Below are 19,391 nucleotides of genomic sequence, written 5' to 3'. Positions count from 1 at the left end.
ACTATGTACAGTATTTGCAATTAAAACTCAGCCTGCTACACACGTTAAGTTGTACCCACCTGGGGTTCAAATTAAGGCAAATGTTACTAAAAATAGATTTAAATGTCCTTGCTCTACCAACTTCATTAATTTTCTCATAGACCTGGAATTCAATACACTTGCTCAACCATAATCTTTTGGGTAAATTTTGGTTTCAATCTCCTGGGGTCAAAGTCGAGGTCACTGCTAGCAGTCTGCTACTATCAACAGATATTCAATGTTTAGTATAAAAAAGGAAAAAAAAGATATTCGATGTCATAACTTCATTAATTATATCCGATTGTCCTAAAACATACAATAATGATATTGTGCATGAATTTGCTTTTCAAACTTCTAAGGATCCACATTGATGACACTCATCAACTAGAAATACCTTTTCAATGACCTTGCTCTACCAATTTTGTTATTAATAAATCGGTTATCAGATATACAGATATATATAGTTCCGTTACTAAAAGTCACAACTTTTCCAGAGCGACATTGTGATTAGACTATTCTTACCATCTATGTTGATCAATGTTGAGGGGAGTAGATCTGTAGGCTTGAGATGCCTTGTTGATTATATCCGATTGTCCTAAAATTTCATGCACTTTCAACTATGTGATCTCTTGACTAAATTTACATTTTAATTTCCTGGGATCTAATTTTAGGTCCCTCTTTTACTATAAATAGATTTTTGTCATCCTTGCTTTACCAACTTTGTTGATTATCAGATGATTATATAAATTATGACTACCCTCCCGCAATGATATTTCACTCCAAATTTAGTTGTATTAAATCTGCTTCTGTGGTTTAAGAGGAGCAGTGTTTTAAAGTAAAAGTTGATGCACGATGCAGAGCACTCGACAACAAAGTATGATGGCTATAGGTTAGGCCATCCTGACTCTTTGGGTGCAGATGACCTAGAAACAATAATAAAAACACGAGAATGTTACCTGTTTATTTTAATTACAAATAATGACAACTGTGATGATAATTCTGTCCATACTTTGTAAATATTTTGACTTGTCCAGTCGTCATTTAAACTAGACAATATTGACAGATCTGGTGGGTCCTCCATTGTTAAATGTAATGAAAATCTGGTAATGATATCAAACTTGATATGATGTTTGGCCTCCTGGATGAGAGATCCTGGTAATATGACATACACATGGTGTTTCACTGTTTTTGGTTGGTAATTGTTAAGACTTGACCAGTTCTGTCCCTGTAAATCAACTATTTGATTGTTTGCATTTTGATTTAAAAATAAATATCGTGGAGGCATATAAGTATGGTAGAATATGAACTTGTCTTTATCAGTAAAACAATGTTTAGAGGATTCTCTTGTTTTGCATTTGGAATGAAAATTATGCTGAAGATATTGTATACATGAGGTCAAACTTCCCTGATGTAGAAATCCAAATAATAAAGTCAACAAGAAGTTAAACACAAACCATGTACAAAGAAATGATTTGTGGTTCACAGTGCTAATGATTTTCACTGTGATCAATGTCATAATAGGTAATAACGGAATGAGGAACCTCGGCTCTTGGTGAGGAAAATATGACAGAAGAATCAATGGAACAAAGTTACTAAATATCAAAGCAAGATTGTGACTCTTCCATGTCCTTTTGTAGATGTCTGATACAAACTTAACAATATAATAATACATCACAATGCACATTGGTCCAAACAATAACGGCAAGTTGACAAGCAGATGAACATACCATGGGTGTATGCCATGCTGCGCCAAATTATCACGTTTTGTGTTGTAGGATATAAAGTTCCAGGGAGTAACAATCACATATTTTGTTATTGTGTCTTTCAAGCACATGATATAGTCTTTTCGTGAAGACTGACAATTTTCAAAATCACTTTTAACAGTTGATAATATCTGAGGATTAAAGTACACAGAATCTACAAACACAAAAATAACAAACGATAAAAGGAATCCAAGACCAGAAAATATCACAATTGTCATGATGGAATTGAATTTGTTTGTCTTGGAATGATAAGATAAAATCCAGAAAAAGATTGGCACGCTAGAAAATATGAGGAATGTTGGGCGGTTAAACATGCCCGCTACAACAATCATTCCTACAAGAAAAGCTGAAAAGGGAAGGAAATTACTAGTGATGCATTCATATTGTCTATATCTAGGAATTTCAGCAATGAAAGTACTTTTGATTTTCTTTTTCGGTTTAAACTTCTTCTTTAACTTTCTGTCCTTGACATCTGTACTCAAGACTTTAAAGTTCAGAATTGTTGAACTTCTAGTTGATTTCCATTCTCTTATCAACACCACTAGTAGTAGTGCAAAAAAGACAGTCTCAAAACTGTTTGTGAATGTCCTTGTCAAGTAAGTCAGTGTTACATAGCTGGATGACACAAACATAAGACCCATCCACTCATTCAAACTGAGACATTGGCACATGTAATACACCGAAAGATCCAAGACAAGAGTTAGAAGGACCATGACTAGGCGCGGCAGCACAAGGATGAAGTAGGATGTCTCGAGTCTGGGGAAATGATGTGTAAGGAAGTTGAAAAGGAGTAGCGGTGGCCCCAGGATTGTGAACGGCAGAGTTACACTACGAATTGGAGATGTAGAATTGAACTCCCATGGCGTGTAAGTATCCAGGCCCAGGATGTCACCTGAAAAAAAATGACCAAACATTGAATATATCTCTACCACATCTATAGGATGGAGGTCCAACTTAAAGAAATAGAATTTGGAAATTGTCACATGTATACCTCTTAAAAATACCTAATATATAATATTTAATAAAAAAAGAATATTTATTATATATATTTGCAGTAAGTTCAGTAACCAGAGCTCAAATGATAGGGCATAAACAGTTCTATCACAAAGACTTGGTACAAATTCCTAGCCCACTCTACATCAATATACACATGCAGACAATTGAGTAGGGAGTTTGGGACCAATTAAGTTCCATTTAGGTAAATTATAACCAGTCTAAACTGGTTGACACCAGGACCAGCATGCCATATTTTTTCCAGTTAAACAGGTGGACCATTTAGAGAAATTTATAATTGTCACATCTGAAAAGTTTCACTAAAATTTATAACAAATACCAGGTAAGTATATTTCTGCAATTTGTTTACAAGCACTATAAAGTCATCGACCACTATAAGATGCCAATTAAAATTACCAGTAAATCACCTGTAGGTGCCTCAATCAATAGCAATATAATAATTGGCCATGATTTTGAATAATGGGTAATTACAGTATAATTGTAAATACCCTCAAAGTGTTGTTTAGATTGTTGCTTGTTGATGGTCAGTTTGACTTCATGAATTGGTCAAATCTATTTACAAAGGATACTTTTGCTATGATCACTGCATGGTCAGTTAAACAAAGCTGATTTTCAGAATAGGCAGGATACAGATTGTGCAGGTTTTAACAATTAAAACTTAGGAACAAAAACACTGGGACCAAACTTTAGATAGAATAGACAGGGATCTGGATAAGACAGGGACCGGGGACCGGTTTTGACAAGTTATACTTTATCTGTATATCCTGCCAATCTGCTCTACAGTTCAGCTAGCACTTTCCCAAAGCCAGGATTATGCATTTTTTAAAACATATCAATGGAACCTGCTCTAGTCCTGACCTGAGTGACCTCCATGTTCATTAGTCAATATCTATTTTCTACATCTGTGAAGTTTACCTGCTACAACCTCTACTGTCTGGAAGAATTCATCGGGATGGATGTAGGCAGTCTGTGGCAGTAGCACCAGCACCACTCGCACCAGCCATAGCACAGCATAGCACTTTCTCATCTTGTTACTTTCCTATGTTTGTGATGCACAACAAAACTGCATTGTGTATAACTGAAAAAAAAACATATTCAAAACCTGCAAAGTTTGCATTGAAGTTGTCCACATAGCCATTTGAAACATAGAAAATGAAAGGATGCTACTTACTATGCCTTTCCATGCTAATCATTTACATAATATTCTTGAAATTTAAGTAATTTTTAGACTTTTCTGACAAAAAAACAAGAAGCCCTTAAAGGTCACCTGTATTTGAAATATATAGTCTATCTCTAAATTTTATCCATTTTGACTCCATCCATCAAAAACTGCTAATTCCAATAGGAATGACACAAATGATCGTCAAAATGTGATTTCCTTATAATTATATTACGTACAATAAAGGATAACTCCTCCCAAGGGGCACTAAATGTGAGACCCCAGGGTAATGAAATTCACAATTTTGTTAAAGTACCTTATGACCCTTTCCATCTATACAGAAAAAATTCTACCTTATTTGGGCCTTGACTCGAGAAGATGTTTTTTTGAAATTTAAGCTAATTTGACCATTTTTGGTCCCACCCATCAGCCCCTCGGGGTCTGTCAGGGCCAACATGTACATGTGCATATACCATTAACTGTCATCCCATGCTGATAATGTTTACCAAGTTAGAATGAATTGTAATACCGGTAGAAATGAAACAAATGATAGTCAAATGTGAGATTCCAGGGTCTTCATGAAATTCACAATTTTGGTAAAACACCTTAAGACCTTTATATCTGTGAAGTATTTGATTCTCTCATATCTTGAAGTTGAGAAGAAGATTTTTTCAATTTCAGTTACCGGTTATTTGACCCTTTTTGGCCCCACACCAGTACCTCAGACCCTGGGGTTCAGTCAGGGCCATCATGTGCATAGCATCAAACTGTCATCCACTTCTGATAATGTTAACCAAGTTTGAATTAATTCCAATAGAAATCAAACAAACGATGGTCAAAAATGTGATTTCCCTACGGAGGTAATGTAAACAAGGCGACGAAAGTAAACGGGGTGTCTGCAGATCAACGCTGTTATCAATTATACTTGGTAGATTCGTATTCAGTTTTCATTATATTCTGATCAAATGATATTTTCCCTAAATATTTGCAATTGCACATCCAATTGCAATCAACAACTGGGATAATCTTTTTGATAAAATATTTAATTACTCGTTATCCATTTTCCTTGAAGAGAGCTGTACAAGTCAGATTTTGTTTTCCAAATGAACTTTATTGGAAGCGATATATCTATGGCAAAAATATGACAAAAGTCTGGCATTGGTCAGTCACAATATGAACAAAAAAGGCCTCTGCCACCTGGATGAAAACGCAAAAACTTGTCAGGTGTACTAATTTATGTACTGTGATAAATTACGACAGTTGCTCTACACTTCAACTGAGGGAAACATGTTTTCTTGTAGCATTTTACTATTATATAATTAACTATAAATCAGTTTTGTATCCTTATTGCTTTGAGGCAGATAATTGAATGAAAATTGAAATGTTTTATTATCATAATACTCGGCTAGACTATTAATTTCATTCATTCAACTGGATAACTTTCTTCCTATGCACTTCACCAATTCTTTTTCCAACAATATAAGATTTTCCATGGTGCAACTCCATTTCTAAACTAGCGATATAAGCTTAGTGCTGTAATGCAGGTCCATGGGGCCTTTTTAAGGATACAAATTATGTTTTATGTACAAATAAAACCATCCTATACGAAAACATTTTGTATATCGTGGTCTGAAATCATCCACTAAAACAAGAACATTCTTTAGCCCTATTGTCATAGTTAGAAGCCTGAACTTCTTTGGCATAAACTTGCACTAGAAACCGATAGAATAGGCAATGCAACCGACCAAAGAGTCGTCTGCTAGTGACGTCATTAAATGATTCGAAGCTGGTGAGTCACACCTGCAAAACCATAGCAAGATTGTAGAAAACATATTTCCGGCCGTGCGACCTAAATTTAATATTTTCCTGATAATTGCTTCTCGTTACATTATCGTTAGTGGATCCTGTATTTTGTATCGAGTTGGTCAAAATCCCCCGAAAATCTAAAGTGTCGCTCATCACTAATCTCCATTATCTTCCACTGAAGCTTGAGAGGAGTTTTTCTCTGTCTAGCTCTGATATCATTTACTTTATCAAATAATGGACAATAAAATATGAAGAATGTGTAAGTTTAATACTCACTTGTACATGCATCAGATGATTATGCTTCATCGTCTCACCATTTTTACAATTTTTTTACATTTTGACACCGAAAATTTACGTACTTGACATTTCCTGACATTATGATAGCTTCACCTACGACTGGATATTCAGGGTATTAGATTTGCCACTGGGTGGCGCTTTAAACATCCGGTGCGATCGGTACGAAGAAAAAGAAAGCAAGCTGAAAGTCGATTAGGCCTAGAGTCGACAGAGGAACAGGCAATATGACAACAAAACTGTATGTGCCTTCAGGCTCTGCCGCCATCAGTTCCTACAGAGATCAACATTTCAAGGTAAGCATACAGACAGCCAATGCGTCCGTGTCTCTACTGTATGGCGAGTTGAAGGGAATTTGTAAGTAACCAGTTTTGACGCATAAGTATCCGTATACTGTACTGTCAATTCATCAGTCCAAAACCATTTTTTACTTACGCAGAATCGAAAAGCACGAACATCGTATGTTTAAGACCCGGGGACGATATTATACATAGCCTTATGATTCATACTCCAGAATTTGAGTGTAACCTGTTTTGACGTATAATAAACTCTGATTTATAACGTATTGATGCACAGCTAGCATATGCATGGTTTCAGTAAAAACATGTCCCGTGAGTCCCAGCTTATTCTGACAGTCCAATACAGGGCAAAGAGTAAGGATCTTGGAGAGCTTAATCTACCAGGCACACCATTATGGAGTCTAGGTCTACTCTACAATGAGACTTCCTGAGTGCTGGAGACCAGAAGCTGGTTGTAGCACAGGTGCCTGACTCGTTTTATAAAATAATAACATATAGAGTACATATAAATGAGAGTGTTATTATTTTATAAAACGAGTCGGGCACCTGTGGTTGTAGCTGACAGGAAGAGATGAAGCATGCAATGCCTTACGTCCAATATGGAATGTCTCGGGGAAGCATGACATCGAGTTACTGACAGTTTCTCCTTTTCAACAATGACCTGCCAGTATGTACATAAGTTGTCATGAGACTCTTTGGCGATGACTGTTTGCTCTACTGAAAGATCCAATCAGGCAATGACACACAAGACTATAGTCTTCTGCAATGGGATGCAGACTGGCAGATGGAGTTCAACCCCAGTAAATGCCAACTACTGAGAGTAACAATCAAATGTAGTCGTAAGGCCAGCATCTACAACATCGTTAGTGGAATCTGCCATAGATCCAAGACTTAGTTGGAATGAACCATTACAAAGAAAGCAAACTCTATCGGAACTTGCATAGTGTGCAACCAACAACACTGTACACAGAGCACAAAGGCCACATGTTAAACATAACTAGTTAGATCTTTATAAATTAAAGTGGGGAAAGAACCAATGTTCATTCAGTGTAGTTTAGGGGAAAGTTTGTCTTCTAGGTCTCAGGAGGATACCACATGGTATTCAGGGCGCTCTTAAAAAGTAGAAAAATCAAGGTATGAACGAAGAGCAGCAACTCCAGAGTCCAGGTTTGAAAATGATCCTGCCGACATGTTTCGGCCTGCTAGGCAGGCCGGTATCAGGACACAATTTATTAGTGTGACTGTTAAATTTTGAAGCTGAATAACAATAGAGGTCATGTGACTAACAAAGGACAACATGATGACGTCATAAGTTACAGAGTAAGTAGTAAGGGAGCAACAAAGCATTGACGTAATGATTGGTCTAAATTGCATAAAGATTGTTACATAAATTAGGTAGATAATAGTAAAGTTCAAGTCCTTGTTCAGTAGTATAAGAGCCTAAATTACAAGATGTGTTAAGAAAAATAATAATAAAGCAATAATTATACAATACAAAGTATTAAAATGCATGATAAGTATGAAAATGTTCAAGTGATTTCTAGAGATATAAAGTTAAAAGACAACTGCGAAAAGTAAAAAAGCAATCGATCAGACATCTGACGGCTTCAGGAGGTACTGAAAGTTCTGTCAGGATATGTCCCAAAGAAGGAACAGTCCTTGCAACGGAAAGTTCCGTAGGTATCCTGGGAAGTGTGGTAAAGTTCACGTCATAATGACATGTACATAAGCAGCAGAGATCCGGCATGTGGTGACAAAATAACTTTCAGGCAGTAGAGTTAGTCTGTTTTGGATATGTGTTCATCATTGGTTAATTTGGTAGATTTCCATAGAAGTTTCCTTTGGTAATGCTGGGTCCATATATAAGCACTACTTAGTTTGTTGGCTAGTAATACTTATCATCAAGATAAAAGAATGAATATCCAGAACAATTTGGTGGAGTTCACAATTAGGGAAACAAGTAAAGTAAATGTGCTGGATGAATCTGGTAAATATATAAATCACGGTTGTAGAGGTTATCACTTGTAAACATCTTGAAGTAGTTTATATCAGTGGTAAGTTTCCAGGCATAAGTTTCCTGGAGTCTTTGAAGGTAGAAAGTGGTAATCATAATATATCCGCTTCCCAAGAGTAAGATCTTTGTCGGAGTAAGCATGTATAGTATTGGACCCCACACAGTTTACAACTTCCAGAAGTTGGAGGCAGTACAACTGCAATTGACTTGATTTGTGATCAACATCTACACACAAATTAACATCAATGGCACTTTTAGAGTGGCAAGCTGCAAGCACCTGGTAAAGTCATACGAAGTACAAGATAGTGCATGGTCTTATAGCAGTTCTACCATTAGAGCTACGTCCAACATCATCAGCAGCCATGCAGAGGCCACACACAGATTCACAGTCCTTCTTTCTGGACATTATCATGATCTGGGACAGTTTTCCATGGAGAGCAGTGGATAGTATCTCCCTGGACCTATTTAAGCAGGATTTAAAAAAAAAAATTTAACTTATATTTTTATTCAGTTTTCAAAAAACATACACATGACATGTACACAATTTGACAATTCATTCGTTCCTTTTTCCAATATCAATTTTTTTCATAACACAGATTCAAACACTCTTGATACATACAAGTATCCATTGCATACTATTTCCTTACTTTACTTTAAACATATTTTATTTCAATTAAGGAAAAGGGATTAGGCACAAGTTATTGCAACTTACTAAGGCCTTCTCCCTTCTCCTTTCATACATACTGTATTCAAGTAATCATACCTGAATATTTGTATAGTATAGAAGTATATACATGTATATATACACACATCATTATGACTGACATTTACATATCTATGTTTGTATTCATTTATTTTTTTAGAGAAAGAAATAATATATATTTATATGTATGTTTTTAAGCAGGAGTTACTGGTCTGCATGCTGAGATAAACACACCATTAGCCTGTTTTTAATCTGCGCTTGTAATTATTTTCACTTTTGTTGTCTTTGCATGTATGGACAATACTTCAATAATACTCAATAGAGGACTGCATTTTATTGGAAAAAGAGGATCATCGCCACATCAACTATACATTTTTAAAATAAATTAAAAGTTTGTAATGTATAAGCTTGGAATCATTTAATTATAAGCCTCAATATCAGTTTAGATACATGTATGTGTCTCATCCAGATATTGATGGACAAGACAACTTTCCCATCTCACTTCGTTGAATTCCTTGTGTTGTCAGCAAGAGAATCTATTTAATCAAATTCTTTTTAATATCAGTATCTGGCAAGGTTGGAAAATGACGACTCATTCTGTCATCTTGACTAAGAAACGGTAGTCACATGTACAGTATTGCATGTTCAAGTAAGACGCAAAAAGGTGTGGTTATCTAGACGTGCAAGTAAATAAAATAATGATTTCTGCTATTAGTTTTTCTTCAGAAGTACTTGAGGGATATTTCTCAGACTTCATTTGTAGGTTCATCTTTGTCTTTTATGAGACTTTCGTTAATTAACTAAAGATCATACAGCAGGAGCACCAACATCTCTCTGGGATTTCTCGTTTTTGCTACCAGTATTTAAGAAGGTCAAGACATAGTTGAAATATATTATTTTATGTTTTTCTGTCCTTTAATTTCAGGGCAATCGTGCAGAACAAGAGAGATTGCTAGCAACGAGTTCTACCCTGTATGTAGGCAATCTATCTTTTTATACAACAGAGGAACAGATTCATGAACTTTTCTCTAAATGTGGAGATGTCAAGAGGATCGTAATGGGACTGGACAAAGTTCAGAAAACTCCTTGTGGATTTTGTTTTTTAGAGTATCCTTTAATTACCTGTAAACATAGAAATGTGCAGAAGTCACTTGGTCACAGAAATTTCCCTATCCCAATTTTTATTTTTTAGCCCACCATCATCAGATGGTGGGCTTATTCAAATCGCCCTGCGTCCGTGGTCCGTGGTCCGTCCGTCCGTCCGTCCGTCCCTCCGTCCGCCGTCCGTCCGTCCGTAAACAATTCTTGTTATCGCTAATCCTCAGAAAGTACTGAAGGGATCTTTCTCAAATTTCATATGTAGGTTCCCCTTGGTGCCTAGTTATGCATATTGCATTTTGGGACCGATCGGAAAACAACATGGCCGACAGGCAGCCATCTTGGATTTTGACCATTGAAGTTTGTTATCGCTATTTCTGAGAAAGAGCTGAAGGGATCTTTCTCAAATTTCATATGTTGGTTTCCCTTGGTGCCTAGTTATGCATATTGCATTTTGGGACAGATCGGAAAACAACATGGCCGACAGGCAGCCATCTTGGATTTTGACAATTGAAGTTTGTTATCGCTATTTCTAAGAAAGTACTGAAGGGATCTTTCTCAAATTTGATATGTGGGTTTCCCTTGGTGCCTAGTTATGCATATTGCATTTTGGGACCGATCGGAAAACAACATGGCCGACGGGCAGCCATCTTGGATTTTGACCATTGAAGTTTGTTATCGCTATTTCTGAGAAAGTACTGAAGGGATCTTTCTCAAATTTGATATGTAGGTTTCCCTTGGTGCCTAGTTATGCATATTGCATTTTGGGACCGATCGGAAAACAACATGGCCGACGGGCAGCCATCTTGGATTTTGACCATTGAAGTTTGTTATCGCTATTTCTAAGAAAGTACTGAAGGGATCTTTCTCAAATTTCATATGTAGGTTCCCCTTGGTGCCTAGTTATGCATATTGCATTTTGAGACCAATCGGAAAACAACATGGCCGACAGGCAGCCATCTTGGATTTTGACAATTGAAGATTGTTATCGCTATTTCTCAAAAAGCACAGAAGGGATCTTTCTCAAATTTCATATGTAGGTTCCCCTTAGTGCCTAGTTATGCATATTGCATTTTGAGACCGATCTGAAAACAACATGGCCAACAGACAGCCATCTTGGATTTCGAAAATTGAAACTGGTTATCACTATTACTAAGAAACTAATGAAGGGATCTTCCTGAAATTTCATATGTAGGTTCCCCCAGGTGCCTAGTTATGCATATTGCATTTTGAGACCAATCAGAAAACAACATGGCCGACAAGCAGCCATCTTGGATTTTGACAATTGAAGTTTGTTATCACTGTTTCTGAGAAAGCACTGAAGGAATCTTTCTCAAATTCCATATATATAGGTTCCCCTTGGTGCCTAAATCTTAAATTTTATATATAGGTTTCCCTTGTTTGAAAAGTACTAGAGGTTTCTTCTGAGTTTACACAGATTAGTAAGACTTAGAAGAAGAGAAAAGTAGAGAAAAGATCAATCTGACATGGAACCTATAAAGAACATTCAATGGTGGGCGCCAAGATCCCTCTGGGATCTCTTGTTTTGTAACGTATCTATTTTCATACACCTTTCAAAATTTGACGAGATTTTTAGGTCACCTGAGACGAAGTCTCAAGTGACCTGTTCTAATCGCCTTTTGTCCGTCGTCGTCTGTCGTGCGTCGTGCGTCCGTAAACTTTTTACATTTTCGACTTCTTCTCCAAAACCACTTAACAAACTTCAATGAAATTTGGCAGAAAGTTTCTATGGCTGAAGGTCAACCAAAATTGTGAATTATATGGTCCCCAGCCCCCAGGGGCCTGAGGGTGGGGCCAAAAAGGGTCAAATTGACTAAAACTTCAAAAATCTTCTTCTCTACTCTCAGATATGGTAGAATCAAATACTCTTCATAGATGGAAGGGTCTTACGGTGCTTTACCAAAATTGTGAATTTCATGACCCTGGGGTCTCACGTTTGCCCCTGGGGAGGGGGTAAACTTTACTATAGTTTATATAGGGAAATCACATTTTTGACTATTATTTGTTGGATTTGTATTGGAATTCATTCTAACTTGGTTCAAATTATCAGCATGGGATTACAGTTTGATGTTATGTACATATTGGCCCTGGTTGACCCCCAGGGGCTGGTGGGCGGGGCCAAAAAGGGTCAAATTGACTGAAATTTCAAAAATCTTCTTCTCTACTCTCAGATATGTTAGAATCAAATACTCTTCATAGATGGAAGGCTCTTCAGGTGCTTTACCAAAATTGTGAATTTCATGACCCTGGGGTCTCACGTTTGCCCCTGGGGAGGGGGTAAACTTTACTATAGTTTATATAGGGAAATCACATTTTTGACTATTATTTGTTGGATTTGTATTGGAATTCATTCTAACTTGTATCAAATTATCAGCATGGGATGACAGTTTGATGGTATGTACATGTTGGCCCTAGTTGACCCCCAGGGGCTGGTGGCCGGGGCCAAAAAGGGTCAAATTGACTAAAATTTCAAAAATCTTCTTCCCTACTCTCAGATATGGTAGAATCAAATACTCTTCATAGATGGAAGGGTCTTAAGGTGCTTTACCAAAATTGTGAATTTCATGACCCTGGGGTCTCATGTTTGCCCCTGGGGAGGGGGTAAACTTTACTATAGTTTATATAGGGAAATCACATTTTTGACTATTATTTGTTGGATTTGTATTGGAATCCATTCTAACTTGTATCAAATTATCAGCATGGGATGACACTTTGATGGTATGTACATGTTGGCCCTAGTTGACCCCCAGGGGCTGGTGGCCGGGGCCAAAAAGGGTCAAATTGACTAAAATTTCAAAAACCTTCTTCCCTACTCTCAGATATGGTAGAATCAAATACTCTTCATAGATGGAGGGGTCTTAAGGTGCTTTACCAAAATTGTGAATTTCATGACCCTGGGGTCTCACGTTTGCCCCTGGGGAGGGGGTAAACTTTACTATAGTTTATATAGGGAAATCACATTTTTGACTATTATTTGTTGGATTTGTATTGGAATTCATTCTAACTTGGTTCAAATTATCATCATGGGATTACAGTTTGATGTTATGTACATGTTGGCCCTAGTTGACCCCCAGGGGCTGGTGGGCGGGGCCAAAAAGGGTCAAATTGACTGAAATTTCAAAAATCTTCTTATCTACTATATGTTAGAATCAAATACTCTTCATAGACTGACCCCATTAGGACTGATGGGTGGGGCCAAAAAGGGTCAATTTAGTTGGCCGAAATATTTCAAATCTCAGGTGACCGTTAAGGCCCTTTGGGCCTCTTGTTATATATGGCTCTGTCTGATGTACACTTTCGTTTGTCCAGAGATATTCTACATCCTGAACGACACTTTGATTCAACTATTTTTGCAAAAGTTATGCCCCTTTGTTTTAGTATTTGATTTTTCTCTGAAGATCTCTTGCATTTTTCAACTGGTCGTCTTGAAACTAAGTAAACTTTTTAATTATGACATGAAGTTATATATGTTTCCCTAGGGGAGCCTTTTGATTCAACTTTTATTGCTAAAGTTACATGCTTGTATACAGATCTGTAGATCCCCACTTGGTTTACAACCATTTTTTCCAATCTTTGTAGACTTTGCTATGAAATGAAATTATACTTCCTTAGTGGCATTTTGATTAGACAATGAATGGTTTTGCTTTTCAATATTTGTGTTCACATGATGCAATAATGCATTTCATTTTTGCATGGGACAGGAGCTCCCTAGAGTACTTTTGTTTATTTTTTAATAGTTCATCATAAATATCCACTTAATTTCTTACATCTTATTGAAATTTACATATTTTAAAGATAATGTAAATTCATATCAGGTACACTTTGTGGATTGTTTAGTCATCTCACACTGAAGATGTGCATGTGGGCTAGCTTACTTTTTGGATTGGCTATTTTTATGGCAGTTATGGCCCTTTTTCATGAAAACTTCTCAAAATACGTAAGCAGCACAATGTGCATTGAAGTTGTGCATCTTTGCATGCTGTTTTCCCCTTTTTTGTGAGAGTGGGAATCTGGGATGATTGGGTGACAGTTACAAGTTGAGTTCAGGATGGAGACAGAATCAGGGTGGTTTGGGAAGGAGGGTTTGGTCAGCCATCCTGGTGACAGAGTGAGAATTAGGGTGGATTGGGGAGGAGGTATTAGTCAGCAATCCTGATGACAGAGTGGGGATCAGGATAAATTGGGAAAAGGTCATTGGTCAGTCATTCTAGTGACATAGTCAGAGTCAGGGTGGATTGGGAAGGGTGTACATGTATTAGTCCGCAATCCTGGTGACATAGTGGGTATAAGGAGTCTGTTAATGTTTGTTACTGCTGGATGACCAGTCCTCATGATATAGTGTACAGGTATTACTAGGATAAAGCATGGATAGATTTTGATTATCAGATAAAATTACCGATAGATTATTTTCATACAGTAGCTTAGAGTTAGAAAACTCATTTCTAACCAACAAGGAATATGATAATTGATTTTAGGTTTCAAGCATTCTGGTATTTTATCACGGCTAGGTCTGTCATAATTAGCTGTACATAAGTCTTTATCCTGTAATCCTTAATCAACGTCAAGATATTACTTACGTGAGGATGCCGCCAATGCTCTGAGATACGTCAACGGTACAAGGCTAGATGACCGAATTGTGAGGACAGATTGGGATGCTGGGTTCAAAGAGGGACGACAGTATGGAAGAGGAAAGAGTGGAGGACAGGTTAGTTTACATGTGTCAAGATAATCTCTTATTGACATGGTTGACCACGTAGGGGTGGATAAAGAAATTTGAAAATAACATTTCTTTTCAGCCCATGGCCACCACTGCCCATCATCAAGTAGGCTATTTAAATCATTTTTTCCCTGTGGTTTGTTGCCCATTGTCCCTCCGTCTGTAGACAATCTTTGTAATTGCTATTTCTCAGAAAGTTCTTCACGGATCTCTCAAATTTCACCTGTAGGTTCCTTGATCCCTAGTTGTGCGTGTTCTTGGATTTCATTTAGATTCCTCTTGTATTAGTTGAAGTGTGTTAACCCTATTTGTTAACCCTCTTGTAATGATAACGAGATATAACCATCCATTGGTTTTGAGAATTTCATTAAAGATTGTTGTTGGTTCTGTGGAAGCAGAGCATTACCAATTTTCAGGCCATCATCAGCTGCTTGTTTGGAATGGTCTTGGTCATGCCATGTTGGTCCTAAAACAAGTGATGTTTCTCTAGAAGTTCTGGATACATTGTATATCATTCTAAAATGTCAGATTATACCCTTTGTCTCTAGTTAGGCACATTTACTTTTGAGAGTCTGAGGGAAATAAACAAGATGGCTGAAACGAGGTCATCTTCTTTCCCAGTTGTAATATAAATATTCCCATTGGTAAGGCTGTCAGTTTCTTGTTGTCATGTGACAATTTCTGGAGTCAAACCATAAATATGAAGGGTCAAATAGATATCTGTCATTGAAAGCACAAGAGTCAAAAGCTCACAACTGATCTAAAACATTAACTATCAGTTTAAGTGACAGACAGTACTTACATCTGATACACCTATGTATAAAACAGTTTATCATTGCTATTAAACTCGGGATATATTTTTCTCCAAATGTTTTGATGTATGTTCACCTTGAAGCCTAGTTGTGCATGGCCATGTTGGATTTTGCCTGTTAAAAAATTGACTTCTCTATTTCTCAAAGAAACCTTTCTCAAATGTGGAATGCAAGCATGCGCCCCTGAGTATTGATTTTCTCCTTTATTTTTCAGGTACGAGATGAATACAGAACAGACTTTGATGAAGGACGGGGAGGCTACGGAAAGATAGTAGCTGGACGTATAAGAACAAAACCAGATCATCAGTGAGTATAGTTTCTGTTATCTAGATCTCTTAGGGCTTTTGACAGGATAGGGAAATGACTAAATATCAAATCTATTTTCAATGAAAAAATGTTAACACTTTCAAAAACCATATGTTAGACTTTCCAAACTTATATTGGTTAAGAAAATGAGATATATATATATAAAATCCATATATTAATCCATTTTGTATGTTTTTTGTCTACCATCATCAAATTCAAATCACCCTTCTCAAGGGCATCTGTGGTCCATCATCTGTCCGTCAACCGTACTTGTCATAGCTATTTCTTGAAATACTAGAAGAATATCTCTTAAACTTGATTTGTAGGTTTCTCTTCGTCCCTAGTTGCAACATGTGCCCATTTAACTTTGAGTCTTATTGTTTCAACAAAATAGCCAACGAGCGACCATCTAATATTCTTTGATTGTGATATTGGGAGCCACAGTGGCTGAGTGGTTAAGGTGTCCCGACACTTTATCACTAGCCCTCCACCTGCATTGCGAGTTCGAAACCTACGTGGGGCATTTGCCAGGTACAGACTGTAAGCCGGTGGTTTTTCTCCGGTTACTCTGGCTTTCCTCCACCTCCAAAACCTGGCACGTCCTTAAATGACCCTGGCTGTTAATAGGACGTTAAACAAAAACAAACCAAACATTGAAGTTTGTCATCTCTGTTTCCTTGAAAGTACTGGGATGATTTCTCTCATGCTTGATATGTTGTTTACCCTCAGTCCCTAAATGTGTCCTTACAATTTCAGTAATTATTTGAAAAACAAAATGTTCGACAGGCATTCACCTTGGATTTTAACAGTAGAATTTGTTTTCGCTATTTCTTAGAAAGTTCTTGTTAGATCTTTTTTAGATTTCCTATGAAGGATGCACTTTTGTCAAATCACTAAGAGGGAAAGAAGGTAAAAGTAGAGAAAAATTCAATCTTACATAGAACAATAAAGATCACAGTGATGTTGGGCACAGAGGATCCCTCTAGGATCTGTTTCATATACCCTTAGCTAAAATAGCTATCAGTGCGGAGGAAAAAATCTAAATAATACATGTAGTTATAGAGTCTAGGTGACCACTCTAGATCCATACTCTATGATAGGAGAGTCTTGTCACCTGACCGCTCTAGATCCGTACTCTATAATAGGAGAGTCTTGTCAACTGACCACTCTAGATCTGTACTCCATGGTGGGAGAGTCTTGTCACCTGACCACTCTAGATCTGTACTCTATGGTAGGAGGGTCTTGTCACCTGACCGCTCTAGATCTGTACTCTATAATAGGAGAGTCTTGTCACCTGATCACTCTAGATCTGTACTCTATGGTAGGAGAGACTTGTCACCTGACCGCTCTAGATCTGTACTCTATGGTAGAAGAGTCTTGTCACCTGACCACTCTAGATCTGTACTCCATGGTAGGAGAGTCTTGTCGCCTGACCACTCTAGATCTGTACTCTATGGTAGGAGAGACTTGTCACCTGACCGCTCTAGATCTGTACTCTATGGTAGAAGAGTCTTGTCACCTGACCACTCTAGATCTGTACTGTATGATAGGAGAGTCTTGTCACCTGACCGCTCTAGATCTGTACTGTATGGTAGGAGAGTCTTGTCAACTGACCACTCTAGATCTGTACTCCATGATAGGACGGTCATGTCACCTGACCACTCTAGATCTGTACTGTATGGTAGGAGAGTCTTGTCAACTGACCATTCTAGATCTGTACTCTATGGTAGGAGGGTCTTGTCACCTGACCACTCTAGATCTGTACTGTATGGTAGGAGAGTCTTGTCAACTGACCACTCTAGATCTGTACTCTATGGTAGGAGGGTCTTGTTACCTGACCGCTCTAGATCTGTACTGTATGATAGGAGAACTTTGTCACCTGACCACTCTAGATCTGTACTCTATGGTAGGAGAGTCTTGTCACCTGACCTCTCTAGATCTGTACTCTATGGTAGGAGGATCTTGTCACCTGACCACTCTAGATCTGTAGTCTATGGTAGGAGAGTCTTGTCACCTGACCGCTCTAGATCTGTACTGTAGGAATGAGTAGGTACACCAACAGCAATTTTATGTCAATTCTGCTGTGACTTCAATATTTTTTCAAAAGTAATGAATCAAATTAATCATTAAAATCCTTTGTTTGGATAGAGATTTCACTGTTATATGTTATTAGTGGGGTATGCATGTTTCACTTATATCCTGTTTTGAACAGTGTATTACATGGTATATATACAATGAATACTTTTTTTATTTTCACAGGAAATTGGATTACATGACATAGGACTGATTGAATATATTTTATCTACACATCGCATCATGAGGATTTGGACTGGCTAAAGTGGATAACCACAATCTATTGGCATTATGATAGACTGAAATGATTATTCTGAACTGATTTCTCCACAAACTTAACATTTCATTGCCATTGAGCACATCATTATATTTCCTAAACAATGCTGCAGCCTCTCAGCCAGTGTCATTGCTTCAGTTTGAATTGTTATACAATTCCTGACACTCATTATACATTTCATTATCATTTTACACACCATGTGGAGCCGTTTATAAATATGGATATGAAAGTTTGTGAAAATGTTTTTATATGGTTGAATGATTTGAATGCAAATGGAATAAAAGTTTAAATCTAATGTGTTGTTACCCTTTATTAAAATGTTTTGTTAATATACTAGTACAGTCAAACTTGTAATAGCGGACACCCTTATATAGCGGACACCTGTCCATAACGGACACTTCCAGGAATCCCCAATGAAAATCACTATATAAATATCATGTATATAGCGGACACCTTCCTAATGCGGACAGCGGACACTTATTTTTGTCCGTAAAGTTGTTAAAAATTCCGCATAACGGATACGTGAAACCATAACCGTGTTGATATTTGTGTGTAAAACGTTTCTAAATAACAAGCAGAGCATTAATTACTCAACTCCCCTGGCAGCAATGCTAACTTAGGAAGCCACTTCATCAGTCACTAATTGTCCTGTTACCTGTAAGTTGCTGTAACAATGGGCAGTAATTACAAGAGAGTGACCGATCGCCATCGGCAGAGGTGTTTGTTTACTCAACCCCACCGGTGACAGCTAAGCTTAGCCATTCAACCATAGCCTAGACAACAAGAATGGTCAGGGGGTAATTAAATCATTATCAAGACCAACAAAAGAGGGACAAAGCAACAGTTATGTTTGTCATAATTGTTTTACTTACAAAATCAACCGTATGCAAATCTGACAGGGCAGGCACATGGTTATCAGCCGCCATTTTCTCACACTCGGAACTCCTCGGAATACGACTACGTAACATATCAAGAACAGCTGAAGAGTTCCGAGTGTCTTTGTTTACACTATACTAA

At 37.4% G+C, this 19,391-nt stretch overlaps 2 protein-coding genes across 2 annotated transcripts; one reads left to right on the top strand and one right to left on the bottom strand.

Moving 5' to 3' along the window:
• Nucleotides 1-963: 963 nt before the first annotated feature.
• Nucleotides 964-6,154, bottom strand: LOC117342349 (GPI mannosyltransferase 4-like). The gene is made up of 3 exons (XM_033904492.1): nucleotides 6,037-6,154; nucleotides 3,711-3,873; nucleotides 964-2,673 (listed from the first exon to the last, which is right to left on the bottom strand). The coding sequence occupies exons 2-3, from the start codon at nucleotides 3,820-3,822 to the stop codon at nucleotides 971-973; spliced, it is 1,815 nt and encodes a 604-aa protein (XP_033760383.1). The 5' UTR covers nucleotides 3,823-3,873; nucleotides 6,037-6,154; the 3' UTR covers nucleotides 964-970.
• A 21-nt stretch (nucleotides 6,155-6,175) lies between these two features.
• Nucleotides 6,176-18,669, top strand: LOC117342350 (nuclear cap-binding protein subunit 2-like). Its single transcript, XM_033904493.1, has 5 exons — nucleotides 6,176-6,350; nucleotides 9,996-10,177; nucleotides 14,756-14,894; nucleotides 15,933-16,024; nucleotides 18,284-18,669. The coding sequence occupies exons 1-5, from the start codon at nucleotides 6,282-6,284 to the stop codon at nucleotides 18,303-18,305; spliced, it is 504 nt and encodes a 167-aa protein (XP_033760384.1). The 5' UTR covers nucleotides 6,176-6,281; the 3' UTR covers nucleotides 18,306-18,669.
• The last annotated feature ends 722 nt before the right edge of the window (nucleotides 18,670-19,391 follow it).

Source organism: Pecten maximus, chromosome 14, assembly GCF_902652985.1.
Source record: "Pecten maximus chromosome 14, xPecMax1.1, whole genome shotgun sequence".
Lineage (NCBI taxonomy): Eukaryota > Metazoa > Mollusca > Bivalvia > Pectinida > Pectinidae > Pecten > Pecten maximus.
The sequence above is the reverse complement of the archived record's forward strand: the minus strand, read 5'-3'. Positions and strand labels throughout refer to the sequence as shown.